General features: G+C 38.4%; 1 protein-coding gene across 14 annotated transcripts in view; it reads left to right on the top strand.

Moving 5' to 3' along the window:
• Positions 1-16,936, top strand: part of LOC124148126 (teneurin-m-like) — a 393,541-nt gene that overhangs the window by 351,508 nt on the left and 25,097 nt on the right. For 13 of the 14 annotated variants that reach the window (XM_046519084.2, XM_046519082.2, XM_048387909.1 and 10 more), the window contains 5 exons: positions 2,707-2,901; positions 6,747-6,962; positions 9,334-9,516; positions 14,050-14,196; positions 15,140-15,347. In XM_046519084.2, the coding sequence (XP_046375040.1) occupies positions 2,707-2,901; positions 6,747-6,962; positions 9,334-9,516; positions 14,050-14,196; positions 15,140-15,347 (949 nt within the window). The remainder of the gene's footprint in view (positions 1-2,706; positions 2,902-6,746; positions 6,963-9,333; positions 9,517-14,049; positions 14,197-15,139; positions 15,348-16,936) is intronic. The other variant, XM_048387911.1, reaches the window with a different exon arrangement.

Here is a 16,936-nt window from a genome sequence, read left to right as displayed (position 1 = left end):
TTGTAAAATTTATCATTAACCTCGACGGGGAGACAGGATTATCATGGCCGACACCACTGTGGGGTTGCAGATACGGGACACGGAACACAGAGCACAAATAAATGCCTTTTTCCACGAGATCAACTCCAAAACTGATCGCATTCGTAATTGGTTTAAGCGATGGAATTGACATCACAGGAAATGCTGGACAAAACGTGAAAACAAATGCATTTTTTGGCAGACGGCCCAGAGACCTGTGGGGTTTTCAGCCCCTTGAACTGTCGAAATGAGACTTGCTTGGGCATCTGTGACAAATTCAAAATAAATGACATTTGTCCAGAAGAATGCTCTGAAACTTTGTTAGTGTAGCTATTGTGTCTGTTGATGATGGCCGCTAACAGTTGGCTGCCCCCAAGTTGGTCCAGGATCTCCTGGAAGAATTACGAAGAACGAGCTGACGCGCTCAGATTAATCAAAGTGTCACCAAGAGGTATTAGACCTTTAGAATCAAAAGCCAGAATTAAGTGAAACTTCCTCCCAGATCCATCTCCTTCCTCTCTCTCTCTGCCTCTCGGAACAGCAATAACGGCACAAGCAAGGGGCGTGTGACGCCATTGTTCAGGCATAGATGATTCAGCCAGCAGGACTCGCTCTCACTATTTCTCCAATTGAAAATTGCATCCGAAATTGAAACATTTTCCTTTCACTTGTCTAGCATCAAGGCAGAAAGTTTCCCCAAGCTTTCAAACATGTTCCTCGCCTATTCACACCTTAATCAATGGCAGCCACTAACGTCAAAAATACATTTGAACATTGGAATTGAACTAGTCTCTCTGTCTCTCCAAAAACTGGTGTATTTCGCTGACTTGATGCAGATAATGGTATGAATTACATAATAGTAATGACCATTGAAAAATAAATATTGTCTTTTATTCAAATTGAATTTAAATAATCCTAATGTAATGTTGTCACGGAGATGGATTATGGCTTTCGAAAGAAGTTGAGCTAGTTTTGCAGTTAAAAATTGTCCAGGGTCGTTTGTTTTCATTTCCTGTTTTTCAGGGGATTGTTCGTTTTAGGTAGCATTGTATGTCTCATGTGTCGTGGAGGGGTATGATTTGTTTTTTCAAATCATGAAAAAATGACCCGGTTTTTTTCACTTGTGAAATGGAGAAGGGTTCTGTGTCCCATTTCAATCAATTTAATCATCACAAAACGTCTGGACTTCATTTTCTTCAATTTCCAAATATCAACATATCATAGCTTCACATTGGAAACTTGATTATTTCGAGAATTTTAGATAACCAAGAGATGAATTTTCAGTAAAAAAAATTGTCATTCCAAAATGAAATTGTCTCATTTGGGGAATCCGTCCCAATTTCCCCCCGATAACATCACGGGCATCCCCAAATCCCCTGTGACCACTCATGTTCAAAGGCCATATTCAGTCAGTCAAATTATTATTTTCAAATGTCAAAAAATCAATATGGCAGTCTAATTGTTTGTGAGAAGGACCTTAGGCACAACGGCCCCTCCGTGATATTTTCCTATTACGGGGTCGCGCCACTGCAGTGAGAAATACCCCTGTGTCGTCAAACGAACAAAGCCCACAGTCGGAATGTTACCATTCCTTGCAGACCTGCGACTGTCTTGTATGAAGACAATAGGACCTGTACTAATCAAATATCGGCACTTCTGTTTCTCTTTCAGGGACATTGACGACATTTACAATGAATAAAGGAAGTCCATTTCCTCATTTGTTGTTGTAATTGGCGCACGTCACTTTCGTTTGTAACATTTGCAAACTTTGGGGTCAAATTATATGCTATTGTCTGTTGATTAACTGACTACCGAGCCCATTGATAGAGAAACACGAAATGAAATGTAAACAGTTGTTCGTGGAAGGAATTAATATCAATATTTGGAAAATTATGCCCATTGTTTCATGTGTCATCGTACGTTTGGTTAGATCATATGCCACCAAAGATAAGTTGACAGAATTAATATCATCCTGACAATGGTGTCAAGGTTAGCAAAATAAAAGAGATGGACATTGCACAATACAGAAAGTTTTCTTTTTGTTTGAGATGAAGAACAGTTGCTATCACCAGCCATTTTATACATTTATATGAATACCTTGTGTCATCTCTGGTCATCTGGGTCAACATTAAAGGAAGACATTAGCCCTTACAAACAGATTTAGTGTTGTGATAGTGGCTGTATACCCTGTGAAGAGTCCTGTGAAAAGTGTGAGGTGCAGTGGCCATTTTGAATGTGGTTAGATCTCATGCCTCTGTGCTGTGTGGAGGTAACATTTCTGACTGGGGTTCATGCTGTCGACCACCGGGTTTTCAGATCCAGATTCTGTTTCTAAATGCCTGTAGCGATAAAGTGGTGCCATTTTAATTGCAGAATAAAGTAGCATTCCCGCCCTCTTTGAGTGGGGTCACCTGATCCAATCCAATGTTCCCATCATGCGAGGTGCAAGTTTTGAAAAATGTTCTGCAAGTGTACTACAAGACACGTTTTTGTGGATTACAACTTTATTCTTTGTAACATTTTCAGGGCCTCTTCTTTCCCCATCCCTGATGAAGGATAAGAGCTGCCCTAAAATGTTATGAAGAATAAGGAAGCTATTGTTCATAGAAACGTTTCATGTATTCATGTTATTCTTGCAACTTCTAAATGCCTGTCAATGGTTTTGAAATTTATTTATTTTACTTTCAGACAAATGTCCAATTCTGTGCAGCGGCAATGGTTTGTATGCTCATGGTGTGTGCAAATGTCACCTGAACTGGAAAGGCAGGGAATGCGAGTACAGGGAAAACGAGTGCCAAGTCCCTAACTGTAACGGAAACGGACATTGTATCAATGGACAGTGCGTCTGCTTCCAAGGGTTTCAGGGACCAGATTGTGGCATTGGTAAGTTCTGTTATGTCATACCTAGCACCCCTACTTGATCACTAGTAGACTGACCCATTTGTCGCAACATTGTTGCTGGCATGTTCCATTCATAGTTCAGGGGTATATCTGATATCACCAAACATTAAAATAAAGGAATTGAGTTGCCCTGTCACAGGGATTATCAGGAGACCTGTTTTCAATATTACTGGGATTCGTTTTGAGATATGATTCTCAAGAATTGTCCCAAAAAATGGTTGAGAAAAACAAGATATTAGCATGTAGAAGATTCTTCTTTTAATGTTTTTGACAACTTCTTTTCTGTCACAATTTTGCGAAAAAGAAATATACATAAAAAGTTTCTCAGTAGTTTGCTGACTTCCAAAATTGTTAAAAACAAACCTACAAATATAACAGAATATTGTCAGCAAAGGAACTGACAACAAAGAAAAAAAGTAAATTAATAAAAACAAATTGTTTTTATTATTATTCTTGTCATGAAAACCAACTGTCATAGTTACTGCCTTGAATTAGATTTGTTTCAATAAGGGTTGCAGTTTTTGTTTCAAGCTAATGCCAAAAGATGATGAGCTGATAACAAACCAATATTGTAATCTGATGGTAACTAAAACCTTCTCTGTGACAGATAAGAAAGTCAAGAAAAATTAGTTTCTTTCTATAGAACTCTGTGAGAGTGTTATCTTTCTTCTGTAGAGAACACTCTGGTAGAAAATATATTATCTTGCTTGGTAAATGCTTCTATAGTTAAAAGAGAGACAAAGAGTATTGATTTCTAGACATTGAAAATATGTCACAACTGTAACCTGTCTTACTGTTATCATCAGCAGTTGTGAATGTTAAGTGAGTGAGTTGGGTTTGGCGCTGATTTGAACAGTATTCCAGTTATATTGTGGCGTGTCAGCTTGATGTGAGAGGAAAGCCTCAAGTGATGCGGGTCTTTGGTGAAATCCATAAGCATGGGTATGGTGCTGACAAAAACAGAAACATATCAGTGTGAACTGGGATTCAAACCCATGACTGTACGTTTCTGGCATGTCCAAGGGACGTAACTCTGCACAGCGGATTGCGGTTGCCTCAGACAACTGGGCCACCCATGCCCCCTGTAAAATATTGAGTGCTTTTGTTTTGATTGATTTGGTAATTGAGATAAAGTTGAATTCAATTTTAATTCAATGTAATCAGCTGATGATAACAGAATTAAATGTACAATCTTATTTTTCTCATGTATATATGTTTCTTTAATTTCATCACCTTTTTCATAATTAATTCCTTTTTTCTTTTTTCTGTTGTAATGCTTTTTCAACTTTATGTAACATATATATGATTTCATATCTCAAAACTAAACCATCACAAAGTTTTAGTGAACAATTTTAACTGATAGCTGGTGGATGTATTTCTTAATTAAATAAACTTTGTGATGGTTTTTTTTTCGAGACTGTCATGTCTATGGAGAAGTGATGTCATGTTGATGTGGTTGTCAGATGTGTTTGTAGGTGCAAGAAATGTGGAACAGGACTTTGGTTCATCAAACTGAGATACTCCCAAACAATTCCTCCCTTCCACATCTTAGCTTGCTTTTTCTCACCCTCCTACCCACCCATCTAACCAGCCATCTGCTATTCCCCACTCCTTCCCCTTGCCCCCCCCCCCCCTCCGGACCACCCCACCACCCATCCCAACCCTCCTCCAGCAAAGCTCTGGTTAGAAGTCCTTCTTTAAAGACAATATATCTATAGACTCCTCCCTAAGTTAGCATTGAAACGCTTCTCCTCAGCACCAAATGACATTCCAAATTTTATGAATTACCATGACAACCGTCATAATTATGCTCCACTTCAGGGAAAGTTTTAGTGTGGAAAATATAAGCAACAAATCTGAACAACGAATGTGAACAACAAAAGTTTAGACAGTCAACAGGGTTAACAAGGTTATGAAACAGGGCTTGGTGATTAGCCAATCAGCATTAATCAAAGAGACCACTTCTGTTTCTGCTGAGTTATCTCACAATGGCAGCAAGCTGTTTAAAAAGACATCAAGTGGTAGTTTAGTTTATCCATGTTTCCCAACACACATCTGGAACTGCAGTGCCAGAATGTTTTTTCTCACCAAAGCATGTAAACAAATGAGGCAGGGGGACTGTGTGTTTAGATTTCACCTCATGCTTTTGGTTGGTCCCCCAAATACTCAGCTGCGTTTCCCAAGCTGAACTCCTGCTTCCGAGTGCCAGGAGAAAGCAGATGGCGACAATGCCCTGCCTTACATTGCCGTTAACATAAAATATCTAATATAGCACACAGATGTTCAGAGTAAAATATTGATTGAATGCAAAATGGAAAAATTATCACCCTGTTGCTTTAGAAAATTTGAAGTGAAAAAAAGTGGTTTTGTAGGCTAGAAACGGTAATTCTGTATTTCAAAAGATAAATTTGTGGTGTTTGGACACCCCGAAGGCAGTTGACGAATAACGTAGGTGAATCAACATGCTCTGTGACTGATCATGATCGGAAATAGATCTTTGAAAAAAGGAGTTTTTTGTACAGGCTGATGGTGAATGATTTGTCAGAGTTACCTCCCCTTCACAAGTTATGAATCACTTCAGGTCTTTTTTCACCCCAACACTGGTTTCCTTTAGTGTGAAAAATTGGGGAATGATGAAGCAATCTGACCAGTCAGAAAAAATTCCTGTTGCGTATGGAAATGAAAGAGTAAAAAATGTGAAATATTCCAAAAAAATTTCCCCAAATTTGCATTTGAAATGGAATTTTGCTGCTGATTTAAAATACTATTAAAACAGCCGAAGATTGATACAAAATGGCCTTGGTGCTAAGTTGATTTCTGCAGAGATGAGATTCGTATAGAATGATTTGTGTGTGTTGTGAATAAGGTGGTTTAGTGTCTGTTTGATTATCAGTTTATTTCAAGGCTATTTTGGGTATCTCGATCCATATCGTAGATATGATATCAGTTGCCTATTATAGAGTTGAGTCACAGACATTGGATTCTTCTGTTCCCCATTTCCTGTATGACACTGACGATGAACATCACATCATTTCTGTTGAGACCAGCTTGATCAGATGGGGAGACGGTATCATGTTCATGTTTATATACAATGTTGAACAATAAACTAGGGTCGGGATTCCAGAATGGCAAAGAAAGGATCTTTCGTGTGCGCATAATTCGGTATAATTTCACACATAATTCAGTGTGTGGTCACATAATTCAGTGTGTTCTCAGAATTCTGTAGTGTGATTACGTTGAGCCTTGACCTGAAACATTTCTATCCTAATAAATGATGTAATAACTATTTGCCGTAACTGATGGGGGTGACACAAGCCATTGTGAAATCTGATCAAGACTGGAAAATTACTGAATAAGACTGTGCAAGAAGTTCACATGTCCACTTGAGATAAACATCACTGAAATTGCATTCAGAGATGTCCTTGCATAAAAATATGAAATATGTTATCAGAGAAAAATATAAGATGAATAATATGAGCAAGATGCATATGGTTATATTTTTTATATCATCACATATTTTTTATCAATTTTTAAAAACTGAAATTAGTATTGAATATTTAACATCATTGCTTAAATGAATGATTTTAGATTCTAGATATAAATAAGGATCTTGGATGATACCGATCAGAGCACAATGAATAAGTAAGGTTAAGGTAGGGAGTAATGCAATGACTGTCAGGATTAAAGTATGTGAGTAGCGCCATGATGGCTCCATCTTGTGTCCAAGAACCTCTTGCACCTGTCTTGATGTTGTACTGTGTATTTCTGTATAAGTCTCTCTGTTAGTGTGCTTGCTTTCATCTGCACTCTTTCTGTTGCCTCCTCAGTTGACTGTGTTATGTCCAATTGCTCTGGTAACGGGGTATGCATACACGGCCAGTGTATGTGTTTCAAGGGCTATAGAGGGAATGCGTGTAGCGTACCCGACAAAATAAATGTCACACAAATATGCGCTAAAGACTGCTCAAGCCACGGAGTGTATGATGTGGAGACCCATCGCTGCGTATGTGAGCGCCATTTCACAGGCGAGGACTGTGAAACAGGTAATGCATCTTGGGAAGGAATGCCATTTAAAGCGAATGTAATCATTCATAATCGGCTTTTGCCACCAGCTTCACCTGTAGCCTCTAACCCATTCTGTAGCACTAACGTTCAATTACTACTACCACTTGTAATGCAAGTAGGAGTCCTGATTAATAGCGTGGCAGTCAAAGAGGTGTCCACGATGCATCAAAACTGTCCGCCATTGTCACAAGACTGTCCGCCATGGCCACTGTGTGGTTTGCCCAAGCTTTGAACTTCCAACCTTCTCCTATCTACAACTAAACAAGACTGCAATGGAATCGCATTTGCTGAATTTAATTACAGTGTGTTCGATCTTGTCCAACTTGAAACTCATTTATCAGGTGGCAAGCCATAAATGACTTACCTCTATCATTGACTGATATGTTGGATATGAAAGTTACGGCAATTTAATCAGCATGGCGCCAGTTACACCCATGTGTGGGTCATTATCATTTTTGGGGTATAATTAATGTTCTTGGTACTGCATGGATCGTGTTTTGTTGTGTTCGTGTTTTTTGTTGTTTTGTTGTAAAGTTCTAGCGCATGTAAATAAATGCCACTTGTCAAATCTGACACTCACAAATGTCTGTTGTCTAAATGTTTAACAGAGCGCTAATTTTATTGACATGTTGATGAGGGTTATTCTTTAGGGAATAATTGATGGGCGTACTTTCATTAATCCATTCAGATGAGTGGGATCAAAGGGAGATAACTGCTTGTCAGAGACAGATCACCAGAATGGACAAGGGATTTGGAACTTGAGAACTTTTAACATAATCATCAGAGGTCACTTTCAGTTGACTCGATCAGCCATCGCCCCTAATGTAAATAGTAGACTGGTCGTAATGAATTGATGGGCCAGCCAGTTCTGAAACAAGGGGTGTGTTCATCAGCATATTCTGAGTGTTTCATATATTCAAAATGTATCGTCTATCTGCATATGATTTATTTTATCCATATCTCTACTGGCATGAACCATACTATTCCTAGGATCTCAATTCCACACGTTTCAACAAATTCCTTTACATTAGCACATTCTAAAAATTGCTTACCTGATAGAAAATTCCAAGATTTTTGTAAGCATTTTTCTGGTATTTTTTGTCTGGTCCAGACTCGATTATTTACAGACTGCCTTCATATAGCTTATTGCTGAGTGCAGTGTTAAACAACAAACAAACAAAAATGGTATTTTTTGACAATACTTATCAATAAATGTTGAAGTAAAATTTATTCTCTTGTCAAACCAACAGCTTTGTCATATCCATCTCATTCCAATACATGTATTAGGAAGATGTTTTCTGTCACAGCTTGGAGCATTGTTGCTATAACCCTGGCTGAGGGCTCCCATCCAGCCACACAATGAAGGCATTAGACACTGGCACCATGTCCTGATATTCTCTGTGTTTTCTGTTAAAACAAGCCCTGAATGCCACATAAGTTCCTTCTTTTTGCATCGTTACCATCCGCCTGTAGAAAATAAACATTGTACAACGTTCAGGCTTGCTGTGTTAATTATCAGCTGTTGAAATTGACGATTGATCAATTACGTCCCATGTTGTTGGTTTACAGAAGGCTTGGTTTTCCTGGTTCACTGTGTAATACTTAGTATAATAAACCAGTGAGGGTGTGATATAAGGACCGATTGTGTGAAGGATAATAGGGGCTGAATCACACAAATAACTTGGAATGCATTTCAGCTCATTTGCTGTTTTATTAAATACAGCATGATTTTATCGTTTCCATTATTTGAGATTCATAATTTTGTGGTGAAGCTGTTTGTTTCATCGTAGTTTGTTTACTAAAACAGTCTGTAAGTTGTCATGTTTTATTTTCGCTTGATGGAAAGTGTCTCTGAGAATTTGTGCATACAACTGTAAATAATTATTGAAATCATATCTGACTGACAACTGTTTAAAGGTTCATCCTGTTGTTAGATCAACCTTGAAATAGTTGTGACTCTAAATACTGATTTCTGTATGTGACATCTCTAACACTTTTGTTTTGAAAAAGACTGACTCTCTTTAATTTCCTATGTAAATCTGAACTACAATCAAGAATTTTTTTGGAAAAGATTCAGTACTAAATGAACTCATGTATGCTAAAGAGATGATATACAATTTCTGATAAAGTAAATATTTTCTCTTCAATGAGTTAACATATTTGTAATTGATTATCAATAAAAAGCATAATAGCTATTGAGAACCTGTCATGAATCATTTGCCCTGACCGTCTCCATGGTGGTTTTAATAATAGTGCCACACTCCCACACGGCCTGCTTATTACACCTACTCAATACTGTGGCCATTGTGTTGGGCCTGCTAGTTAGCCGTATTTACATTTTGTTTGCAGAAATTTGTCGACTCGAGTGCTTTCATGGCTTCTGCAAAAAGCAGCGATGTGAGTGCGACGAGGGCTTTACCGGCGCCCTCTGTGATCAACTTAAATGCGACCATCGATGTGAATTGCACGGATACTGCAACAACGGGACCTGCACATGCCAGAATGGTTGGAATGGAAGACACTGCACAATTGGTGAGAAGGGAGATAATTCTTTGGCATGGGGAGATAATACTGGTCTGATTGAGCAATAATATTTATGAGAATAGAGGAAATCAATTTAAAACTGGATGGATTCAAAGTAGCGTTTTAATAGTTTTTTTTGTGTAGATTTGTTTTTCTTTTTTATCAAATTGCAATAAATCTGTTTAAATTAAATCAGGGTTTTAAATTTTGAACTCTGTCATTGTCCATGACTTACCTGTATTTTTTTATCATGGTAACAATTTTTTTATATGTGGTATTTTCATTTCATCTACTCTGAGTTAAACAAACATATTTTTCTAGCTAAAATACAAACTTTAATGCATGCTTCTGCAATATAGCTTAACACGCCAGATTTGCTTAAAAAAAGTGCAAAAACCAAGATATAGGATTTTTTAGGGCAGCAGTATTTAAGTAGGTTTTTGCTGATGTTTAAATCTCACCTCCTGTTGAGTTGACCTTTGTTTTGGCGAATGGCTTTGAGGTCACACAATAAAGGTAGCGATAGGGGACCTTTTCTCCTGACATTTTGTAACTATTATGGGATATTATTCTCAGGCCGCTCATAATTGCACACTTTGAATATAGACTGTGAAATTGATCCAATTACATGGAGATGAATGGCAAAATGTACAACGGAATCGTGTTAGGTGGTCATGTGATAGGAAATTGATTTGTGCTGTTTTAATTGCGCTGTTATAAAACAGTCCCAGCTATTATTTACTGGGAAAGATTGCATTGGGGTCTTATGGAATCGGAAATCTATGTTTTATGATGGGATTAAATTTTACATTTCTCTCCAAATGGGAAATAAGAGTAATGTTGCAGTCATAAAGAAAATATTGTGAATTCTATCCTTGCAGCAACAAACTAGCGTAATAGCACTTCCTCTCACGGGGGATGTTTTACAACAATCTTTTTGCAAGTGGGAATTTACAATGAAGAGATTATTCCCAAGAAAGCTGTACCATGTGATTGAAATTTCAACCATTTATCTGATGTAGAATTGATTCTGGAAGCTTTTTAACTGGCTGTTCCTGGTATTGAATAAGTACTTTATCATACAGAAAAGGGTTGGATAAGATCTTAGCGTCCAATCAAGCATTGTCTCCAGAATTGTATCAGAGATGTAATGTACAGATGAACAAGATGATTGCTTCAGTGAGTAGTGAGTAAGGATTGGCTGAGGTCCACACCTTCTGCTGTAGATGATGATTTTGGTCCTTAGAAAATGGTGAGAAGTGTCATCATGCAGCAGTGGGAACTGTAGACATTTTGTCCCTGAAATGAAACAAGTTTTTGTTTTGTTTAATTGTAATGTATATAAATTTTGGTATTTAATAGAAAGGAGCCCAGATAATCCCTTCCTGAAACTGAAGAAATCTAGACTTGCCAAAGTATTGTAGACCTGTTTGGGAGTTTTCAGATAGTTTTGTTTCTGGAAGAGTATGAGGTGGTTGATACAGTACACTGTTGCTTTATAACATATATATCATGGTGCTGATATTGTCAACTGTTGGTTGTATTGCCAAACATTATAGGACATTGTGATATACATAATGATATATACTGGTATGGTCTAAGGATCAAGATGATGAAATTAACATACAGTATGTGTTTTGTGTCATTCTTAGTCATTGGTGTGAGATTTGACCAGCACAAGTTTATCAATACAATATTGGCTCCTGTTTTTCATATTGTTCCATTTGCCATTGTATATCTCTGGGAGAAAATAGGGACATATTGTATCAAAACGTTGCCATTATATAACATAGTGATGTTATTTGAGACTAAAATTTTCATAAGAATGTATGAATTTGGTCTGAAATGAAACTTTTTCATCAAATTTGTTTTAGTGTTTTTAGAGTGAGATTAACATTAATTCTTAAACAAGACAATGTACTTAAGGGGACGACTGTGATGATGAAACACCATATCACTTAAACACAATGTGTTCTGTTACTGTCATAAAACGTAATGTGTTACTTTTAAGAGACAAAAACTGTTCGCATCATTGCACGAAAGAGTGATTTGGATAAATTTAGTTATCAAAGGAAGATTAAAAGTAGTGTCTTTGTTTGATGGGGATGATTGGCAGGTGTCATCGTGTGACCATATAAGGAAGCTGATCCAATAACTCGTCAATTACACTTGGCACGCCATTTACGTTTCCCAATCTGTCCCGTTTAATGGACTGGTATCATGAAGCCTTCGTAGAATTCCGGCTTCTGTTCAGTCCATTCCATCACAATATGCTGGTTAAACACAAAAACTGTAAGACTTAAAAGAGATTTATTGAATTATTTCCCAGGAGTCAGATAGGTGCATGTTTCATAAGGAGAGGTTGCTTGGGGATAACATTTTGATAAAATGTTTGGGTAATTTGAAGATTCGGCATGATCAGTGATCTGAGAAACATCCAACCAGTGATGTTTGGGGCCACAGAGTAGTTGGTTTTTAGGCATTGTCTCAAATAAGAGGGGTTTCCCATCACGTAGGTTACACTGCCCCTTAATCGTTGACAAAGTCGCTAGCACATATCAGTTGGTGCAATTATATACTACTCAAGAGTTAAAGTACACCCAATTATTTCATATGACTATGGTTAATCTGAATAATGCCCCGACAGACTAACTTGAGTCATGTGAAAGAATCGGGCGTACTTTAACTTCTTTTGAGTAGTATATAAATCCATGCCTTCATTACTTCCAGATGACAATATGTTTTGTTTTGACACATGTTTATTTACATGTGGCTGTGATATATCTGTAATATTGCTGACTACAGCATAAATGTCATGCACATGCTCTCACCACCCAGCTTTCATCCATTTAAAAACCCTCCACTATTCACTGTAAAACCGATCGTATTAATCTAAATTGATTACAATGATGCATTATTATTTCTGGGAATTATTTTATTTGAGATACAGTGATGGAAGATAAATACTTTGATTGGGCTGTAGTTCGTGTTGGAGAGAATTATTTAACACTTAGGTTCTTGCAGAAACTTTCAAACAATGTGATTATTTGTTTTAATTCTAGAAAGCTAATGTTTATTTAAAGCCTCTTGGCCAGGTCTGACAAAGTGAATTACGTGTCCATTGGCATTTCTTTCATAGCTGCACAACAATTCCCATTCCCATGGGAACCAATTTAAAAGCTTTTGTGTAAATTCTTAAATATTGTATTATCCTTTGTTAGAAAGCTGGAAGTCCATATGGACAAATATTCATTAGGTGTGTTGCCGTCATATTCGGTGAGGCGCATTTGTTCAAGCAAGGGAGACGATTACAGCGGTGGCCATGACACTATCCACTGCATTCTGTTCCTCGGGTGTCATTCATATCAGTTTCAACATTTTATTGCATTAAAATATTATGCTGACGAGAAAGATGCCATAATAATTAAAGGCTGTCTGTCCACCTTTTTCCATCATTAGTTTCAATTAAGAAATTATCATTAGGCGCTCTTAGGCAGATGGCCCATGTTGCTTGGGCCGCCATCAATCAGAGAGTCTTAGGACAGTATTATACAGAAAATATAATATGTTTTTGACATGGTGCGAGTCTGTCTGGGATTTTAGCCCTATCAGGTGGCAGGCGCAGCCTTTGTAGAGACGGTTTGAAAAATGTGTCCATTTGCTTCAATCGGATTGTATTCTCACACTTGTAATTGTGGAATGAGAAGGTTGATAATGAGATTGGACTTGAGTTAAGCATGGTACTCATTACTCATGCAGTGCCAGATTATGGACGAATATTATTTCGGGGGTTACATTTCTTGAAGTCTTCATCAATTAGGAACTTTTGTTTTTTTAATCAAATGGTTGGATGTTTCAATTACAAACATGTAAATGTTGTTTTTTAATATTTGTCATGCTGTGTTGGTTACTGTACAGGGTTTTTATCATTAAGTAAATTGGTGACCCATAACAAAATTGTATTGAGTGTTTAACACATTATCAAAACAGGTGCTTGAATTGACAGTCATTCGTGCTTAAAAATGCAGTAATACTGAAAAAGAAAAAAAAGAATTGTAATTATTCCTTGATAAGGTTTAATGGGTATAATGTTTGAAAAAGGTCCCTTCGTTGTTTCTGCACCAGTCTAGCTGCCTCTGTTGTAATGTGCTGATCTCGGGGGATTGAATGATAATATTCTGTGGAAGGCCCTCTCTAGCAAGTTATCTCAACATGAAACAATTTTCAGATAATTGTTAAATCATATGGGTCCACTGAGTGCATGTCTGTCAGTCCCATTTTATACTGACAGATATAGCGCTAGGCAACTAAATTTGATAGCTTTTCAGAAAACAGACGAGGTTGAAGAATACTTGATAGATTTATAAATGTTTTTCGTCTTTTAATGGCAGATGTATAAGTATCTGCTATGTCCACTTGACGTTCACTCTCCTTGTTCAATACTGGTACTGATCCCACTGATGTAATTTCATCACAGCACTTTCACATTAACAGATTGATGTTTGGTATTTTTTTCACAAATCCCTCTTTTTGTATCGACAGACGGCTGCCCTGATGACTGTAGCAACCATGGTGATTGTACAAGATTCCGAGAAGGATGGAATTGCACTTGCAATGAAGGATGGAAGGGCTTGGCGTGCAACATTGCGAAGGAAACCAAATGTGACGATATGGCTGACAATGACAACGGTAGGCAGTCACGTACATTACACACTCAGTCGACAACAGCTAGCCCACAATCCTCACTTTCGTTATGAATCACACACTTTGATTCTGCAACATTACACAAATCGCTTTCGTCTCGGACATGCTGTGGCACGAGAAGCCAGGATTGTTTAATTAATTGATACGTTCCAATGACTAACTCGCCATGCAGTCATCACATGGTACAGGGTCGGACATGTCGTCGTTGCTGTCGGTCCATCTCGCAGATTGTCTGTCAGAACTCTCTGTCTCCCAGACATGTTTGCAGATGGAGTCGACACGATTCAAAGGTGTATCAATAATGAAAATGATAAGACGTCTGCTGCCATTTAGGGAAATAGGAACGAAATCACGAACCTATCATGAATATGATAAGTTAAATTCCTCTGGTTAAGAAAATTGACCCAAGTCATATTTACGTTTCCATGTCAGTGATTAGATCATGCTTACTGTGTATATCTGTGTAACAGGAAGATTCTTGATGTGCAATAATTGAGTCATGTCCCTGTGTGTGTGTGTGGAGATCATGGGAGGGGCAGCTTGTGGGGTGGGGGAAAGACACCATTTGGGGAGTGATTTTTAATTTGATTATTGGGGAAAAGGAAGTCAGAACATGTAACAGAAAGAGGAGCTATGATTTACTAATGAAGCCAAACTCATCTCAGTTTCTAATGCTCATGTACCTTGAGGAAGCAGACGGGTAGTCCACTGGTTAAAGCCTTCACTTGTGCTGAAACCCAGGTTTGATTCCCCATATGGTTACAACAGATAAAGCCTATATTTTGGTGTCTCATCTAATGTATAGCTGAAATACTGCTATATATTGGCGTAAAACACTACTCTCATTATGTACCTAAACATGTGAATCTGGTCTAGTAATTTTATCCCTTAGTTTTATACTGGAAACATGGATTCCTTTGCCTTGTAGATGGACTGTTGGATTGCCTGGACCCAGACTGTTGTTCCACTACTTCCTGTAGCAATGACCAGTATTGCAAGGTGTCGCCAGATCCTAAGGACGTCCTCCTCAGCAAACAACCCCCCAGCACGACGGCCTCCTTCTTTGACAAGATGCGCTTCCTCATCGAGGAGGACAGTGTACAGACCCACGCCACTCGCAACGCCTTCAATGAAAGGTGAGGTCCCCAACATTGTCATGATCAGCAAGGATGCAGTTGACCAGGGTTGCTGTTAGTCCTGTTAACTGCCACAGAATCATACGTTTCATTCAGAATCTGAGTGTGTCAAGTTGACCACGGTAAATGGCATACACTTTTCTGAGGTATGACCATGTGACTTCATGTATTACATGGGGCGGTCGGGTAGCCTAGTGGTTAAAGCGTTGGCTTGTCACGCCAAAGACCTGGGTTCGATTCCTGCCGTGGGTACAATATGTGTAGCCCATTTCTGGTGTCCCCCGCCGTGATATTGCTGGAATATTATTAAAAGCGGCATAAAACCTCCCTCTCATTCATGTATGACATTCATAATGTTGTGTGACATGACAACAGAATCTTGGTCCCTTGAGGAGTGCTGTGGGTGTTTGCTTGGCAGACATTCAGGTTTGAATCCCACATGGTTCATTGTGTGGCCTAGCTTCTTATTCTGTAGGGCGGTCGGGTAGCCTAGTGGTTAAAGCGTTCGCTCGTCACGCCGAAGACCCGGGTTCGATTCCCGACATGGGTACAATGTGTGAAGCCCATTTCCGGTGTCCCCCGCCGTGATATTGCTGGAATATTGCTAAAAGCAGCGTAAAACCATACTCACTCACTCACTCACTCTTATTCTGTAATATGATACAGACTACTAAAAGTGTCATGTAGCACTGAGAAGTATTGGATAGCTGGGTGGTTGTGTGTTGCTGTTTGTTTTTTTTGTTAACGCTGGGTTGCTGAAGACGAATTCTAACACCAATCTTCATGGGGGACAAGCATGGGTTGCTGAAGACCGATTCTAACCCCGATCTCACGGGTGCTGTATGTTGCATAATGTTTAGGAGGGGTAGAGACAGACACTGCTGGCAAGTTATTCTCAGGAATTTATTTGAAGTCTCATCTCATCTCGAGATTCTGTTTGTTACTTGATATTGTTGGACAGAGTAGATATTAATGAATTTGGGGGGAGGGGGGTTAAAAAATAATTTGTAATCTGTTTTTTTAACTTAAAGATTCTCATCAAGTTCACCACCTCTTTCATTTTTCCTACACATCTATGGTAATTAACATTTCACTGGTCCCAGGAAGATGTAGAATTGGTCTTCAGCAACCCACGCTTGTCATAAGAGGCGACTAACAGGAGAGGGCGATCAGGATCACCGACTTGGTTCAGACTGCCGTCATATAGCTGGAATATTGCTGAGTGCTGCATTAAACTACAAACAAACAAAATATTTCACTGGTTATTGATTTTGCAAAGGGGTTTGTTTCCAACTATTGTTCTCAAAAAACTGGAGCCAAGTGGACAATGGATAGCACATGAGTTTGGTCAGGAGATCAAGTGAAGTAATGTTTGGAATAATTCACCACACCGCCAAATTTCTGAGGTTAATGTTGGTCATGTCTGCCAATTTTGACGAAGGACAGGGCTGTTTTTTGTTACCCAAATTTCATAATACTGCCCCCAATCCTTGTGACATCTCACCTCCTGAGAATTAGTGGCGATTACGTTAGTTTTTTTGTGGCAAATTAAGTCAATTGTACCCACAACAAACGCTGCAGTTCAACTT

This window comes from Haliotis rufescens, unplaced genomic scaffold (genome assembly GCF_023055435.1).
Source record: "Haliotis rufescens isolate VD_foot unplaced genomic scaffold, xgHalRufe1.0.p SCAF_7, whole genome shotgun sequence".
NCBI classification, from domain to species: domain Eukaryota; kingdom Metazoa; phylum Mollusca; class Gastropoda; order Lepetellida; family Haliotidae; genus Haliotis; species Haliotis rufescens.
Note: the sequence above shows the minus strand (reverse complement) of the source record. Positions and strands in the feature narration are given on the sequence as shown.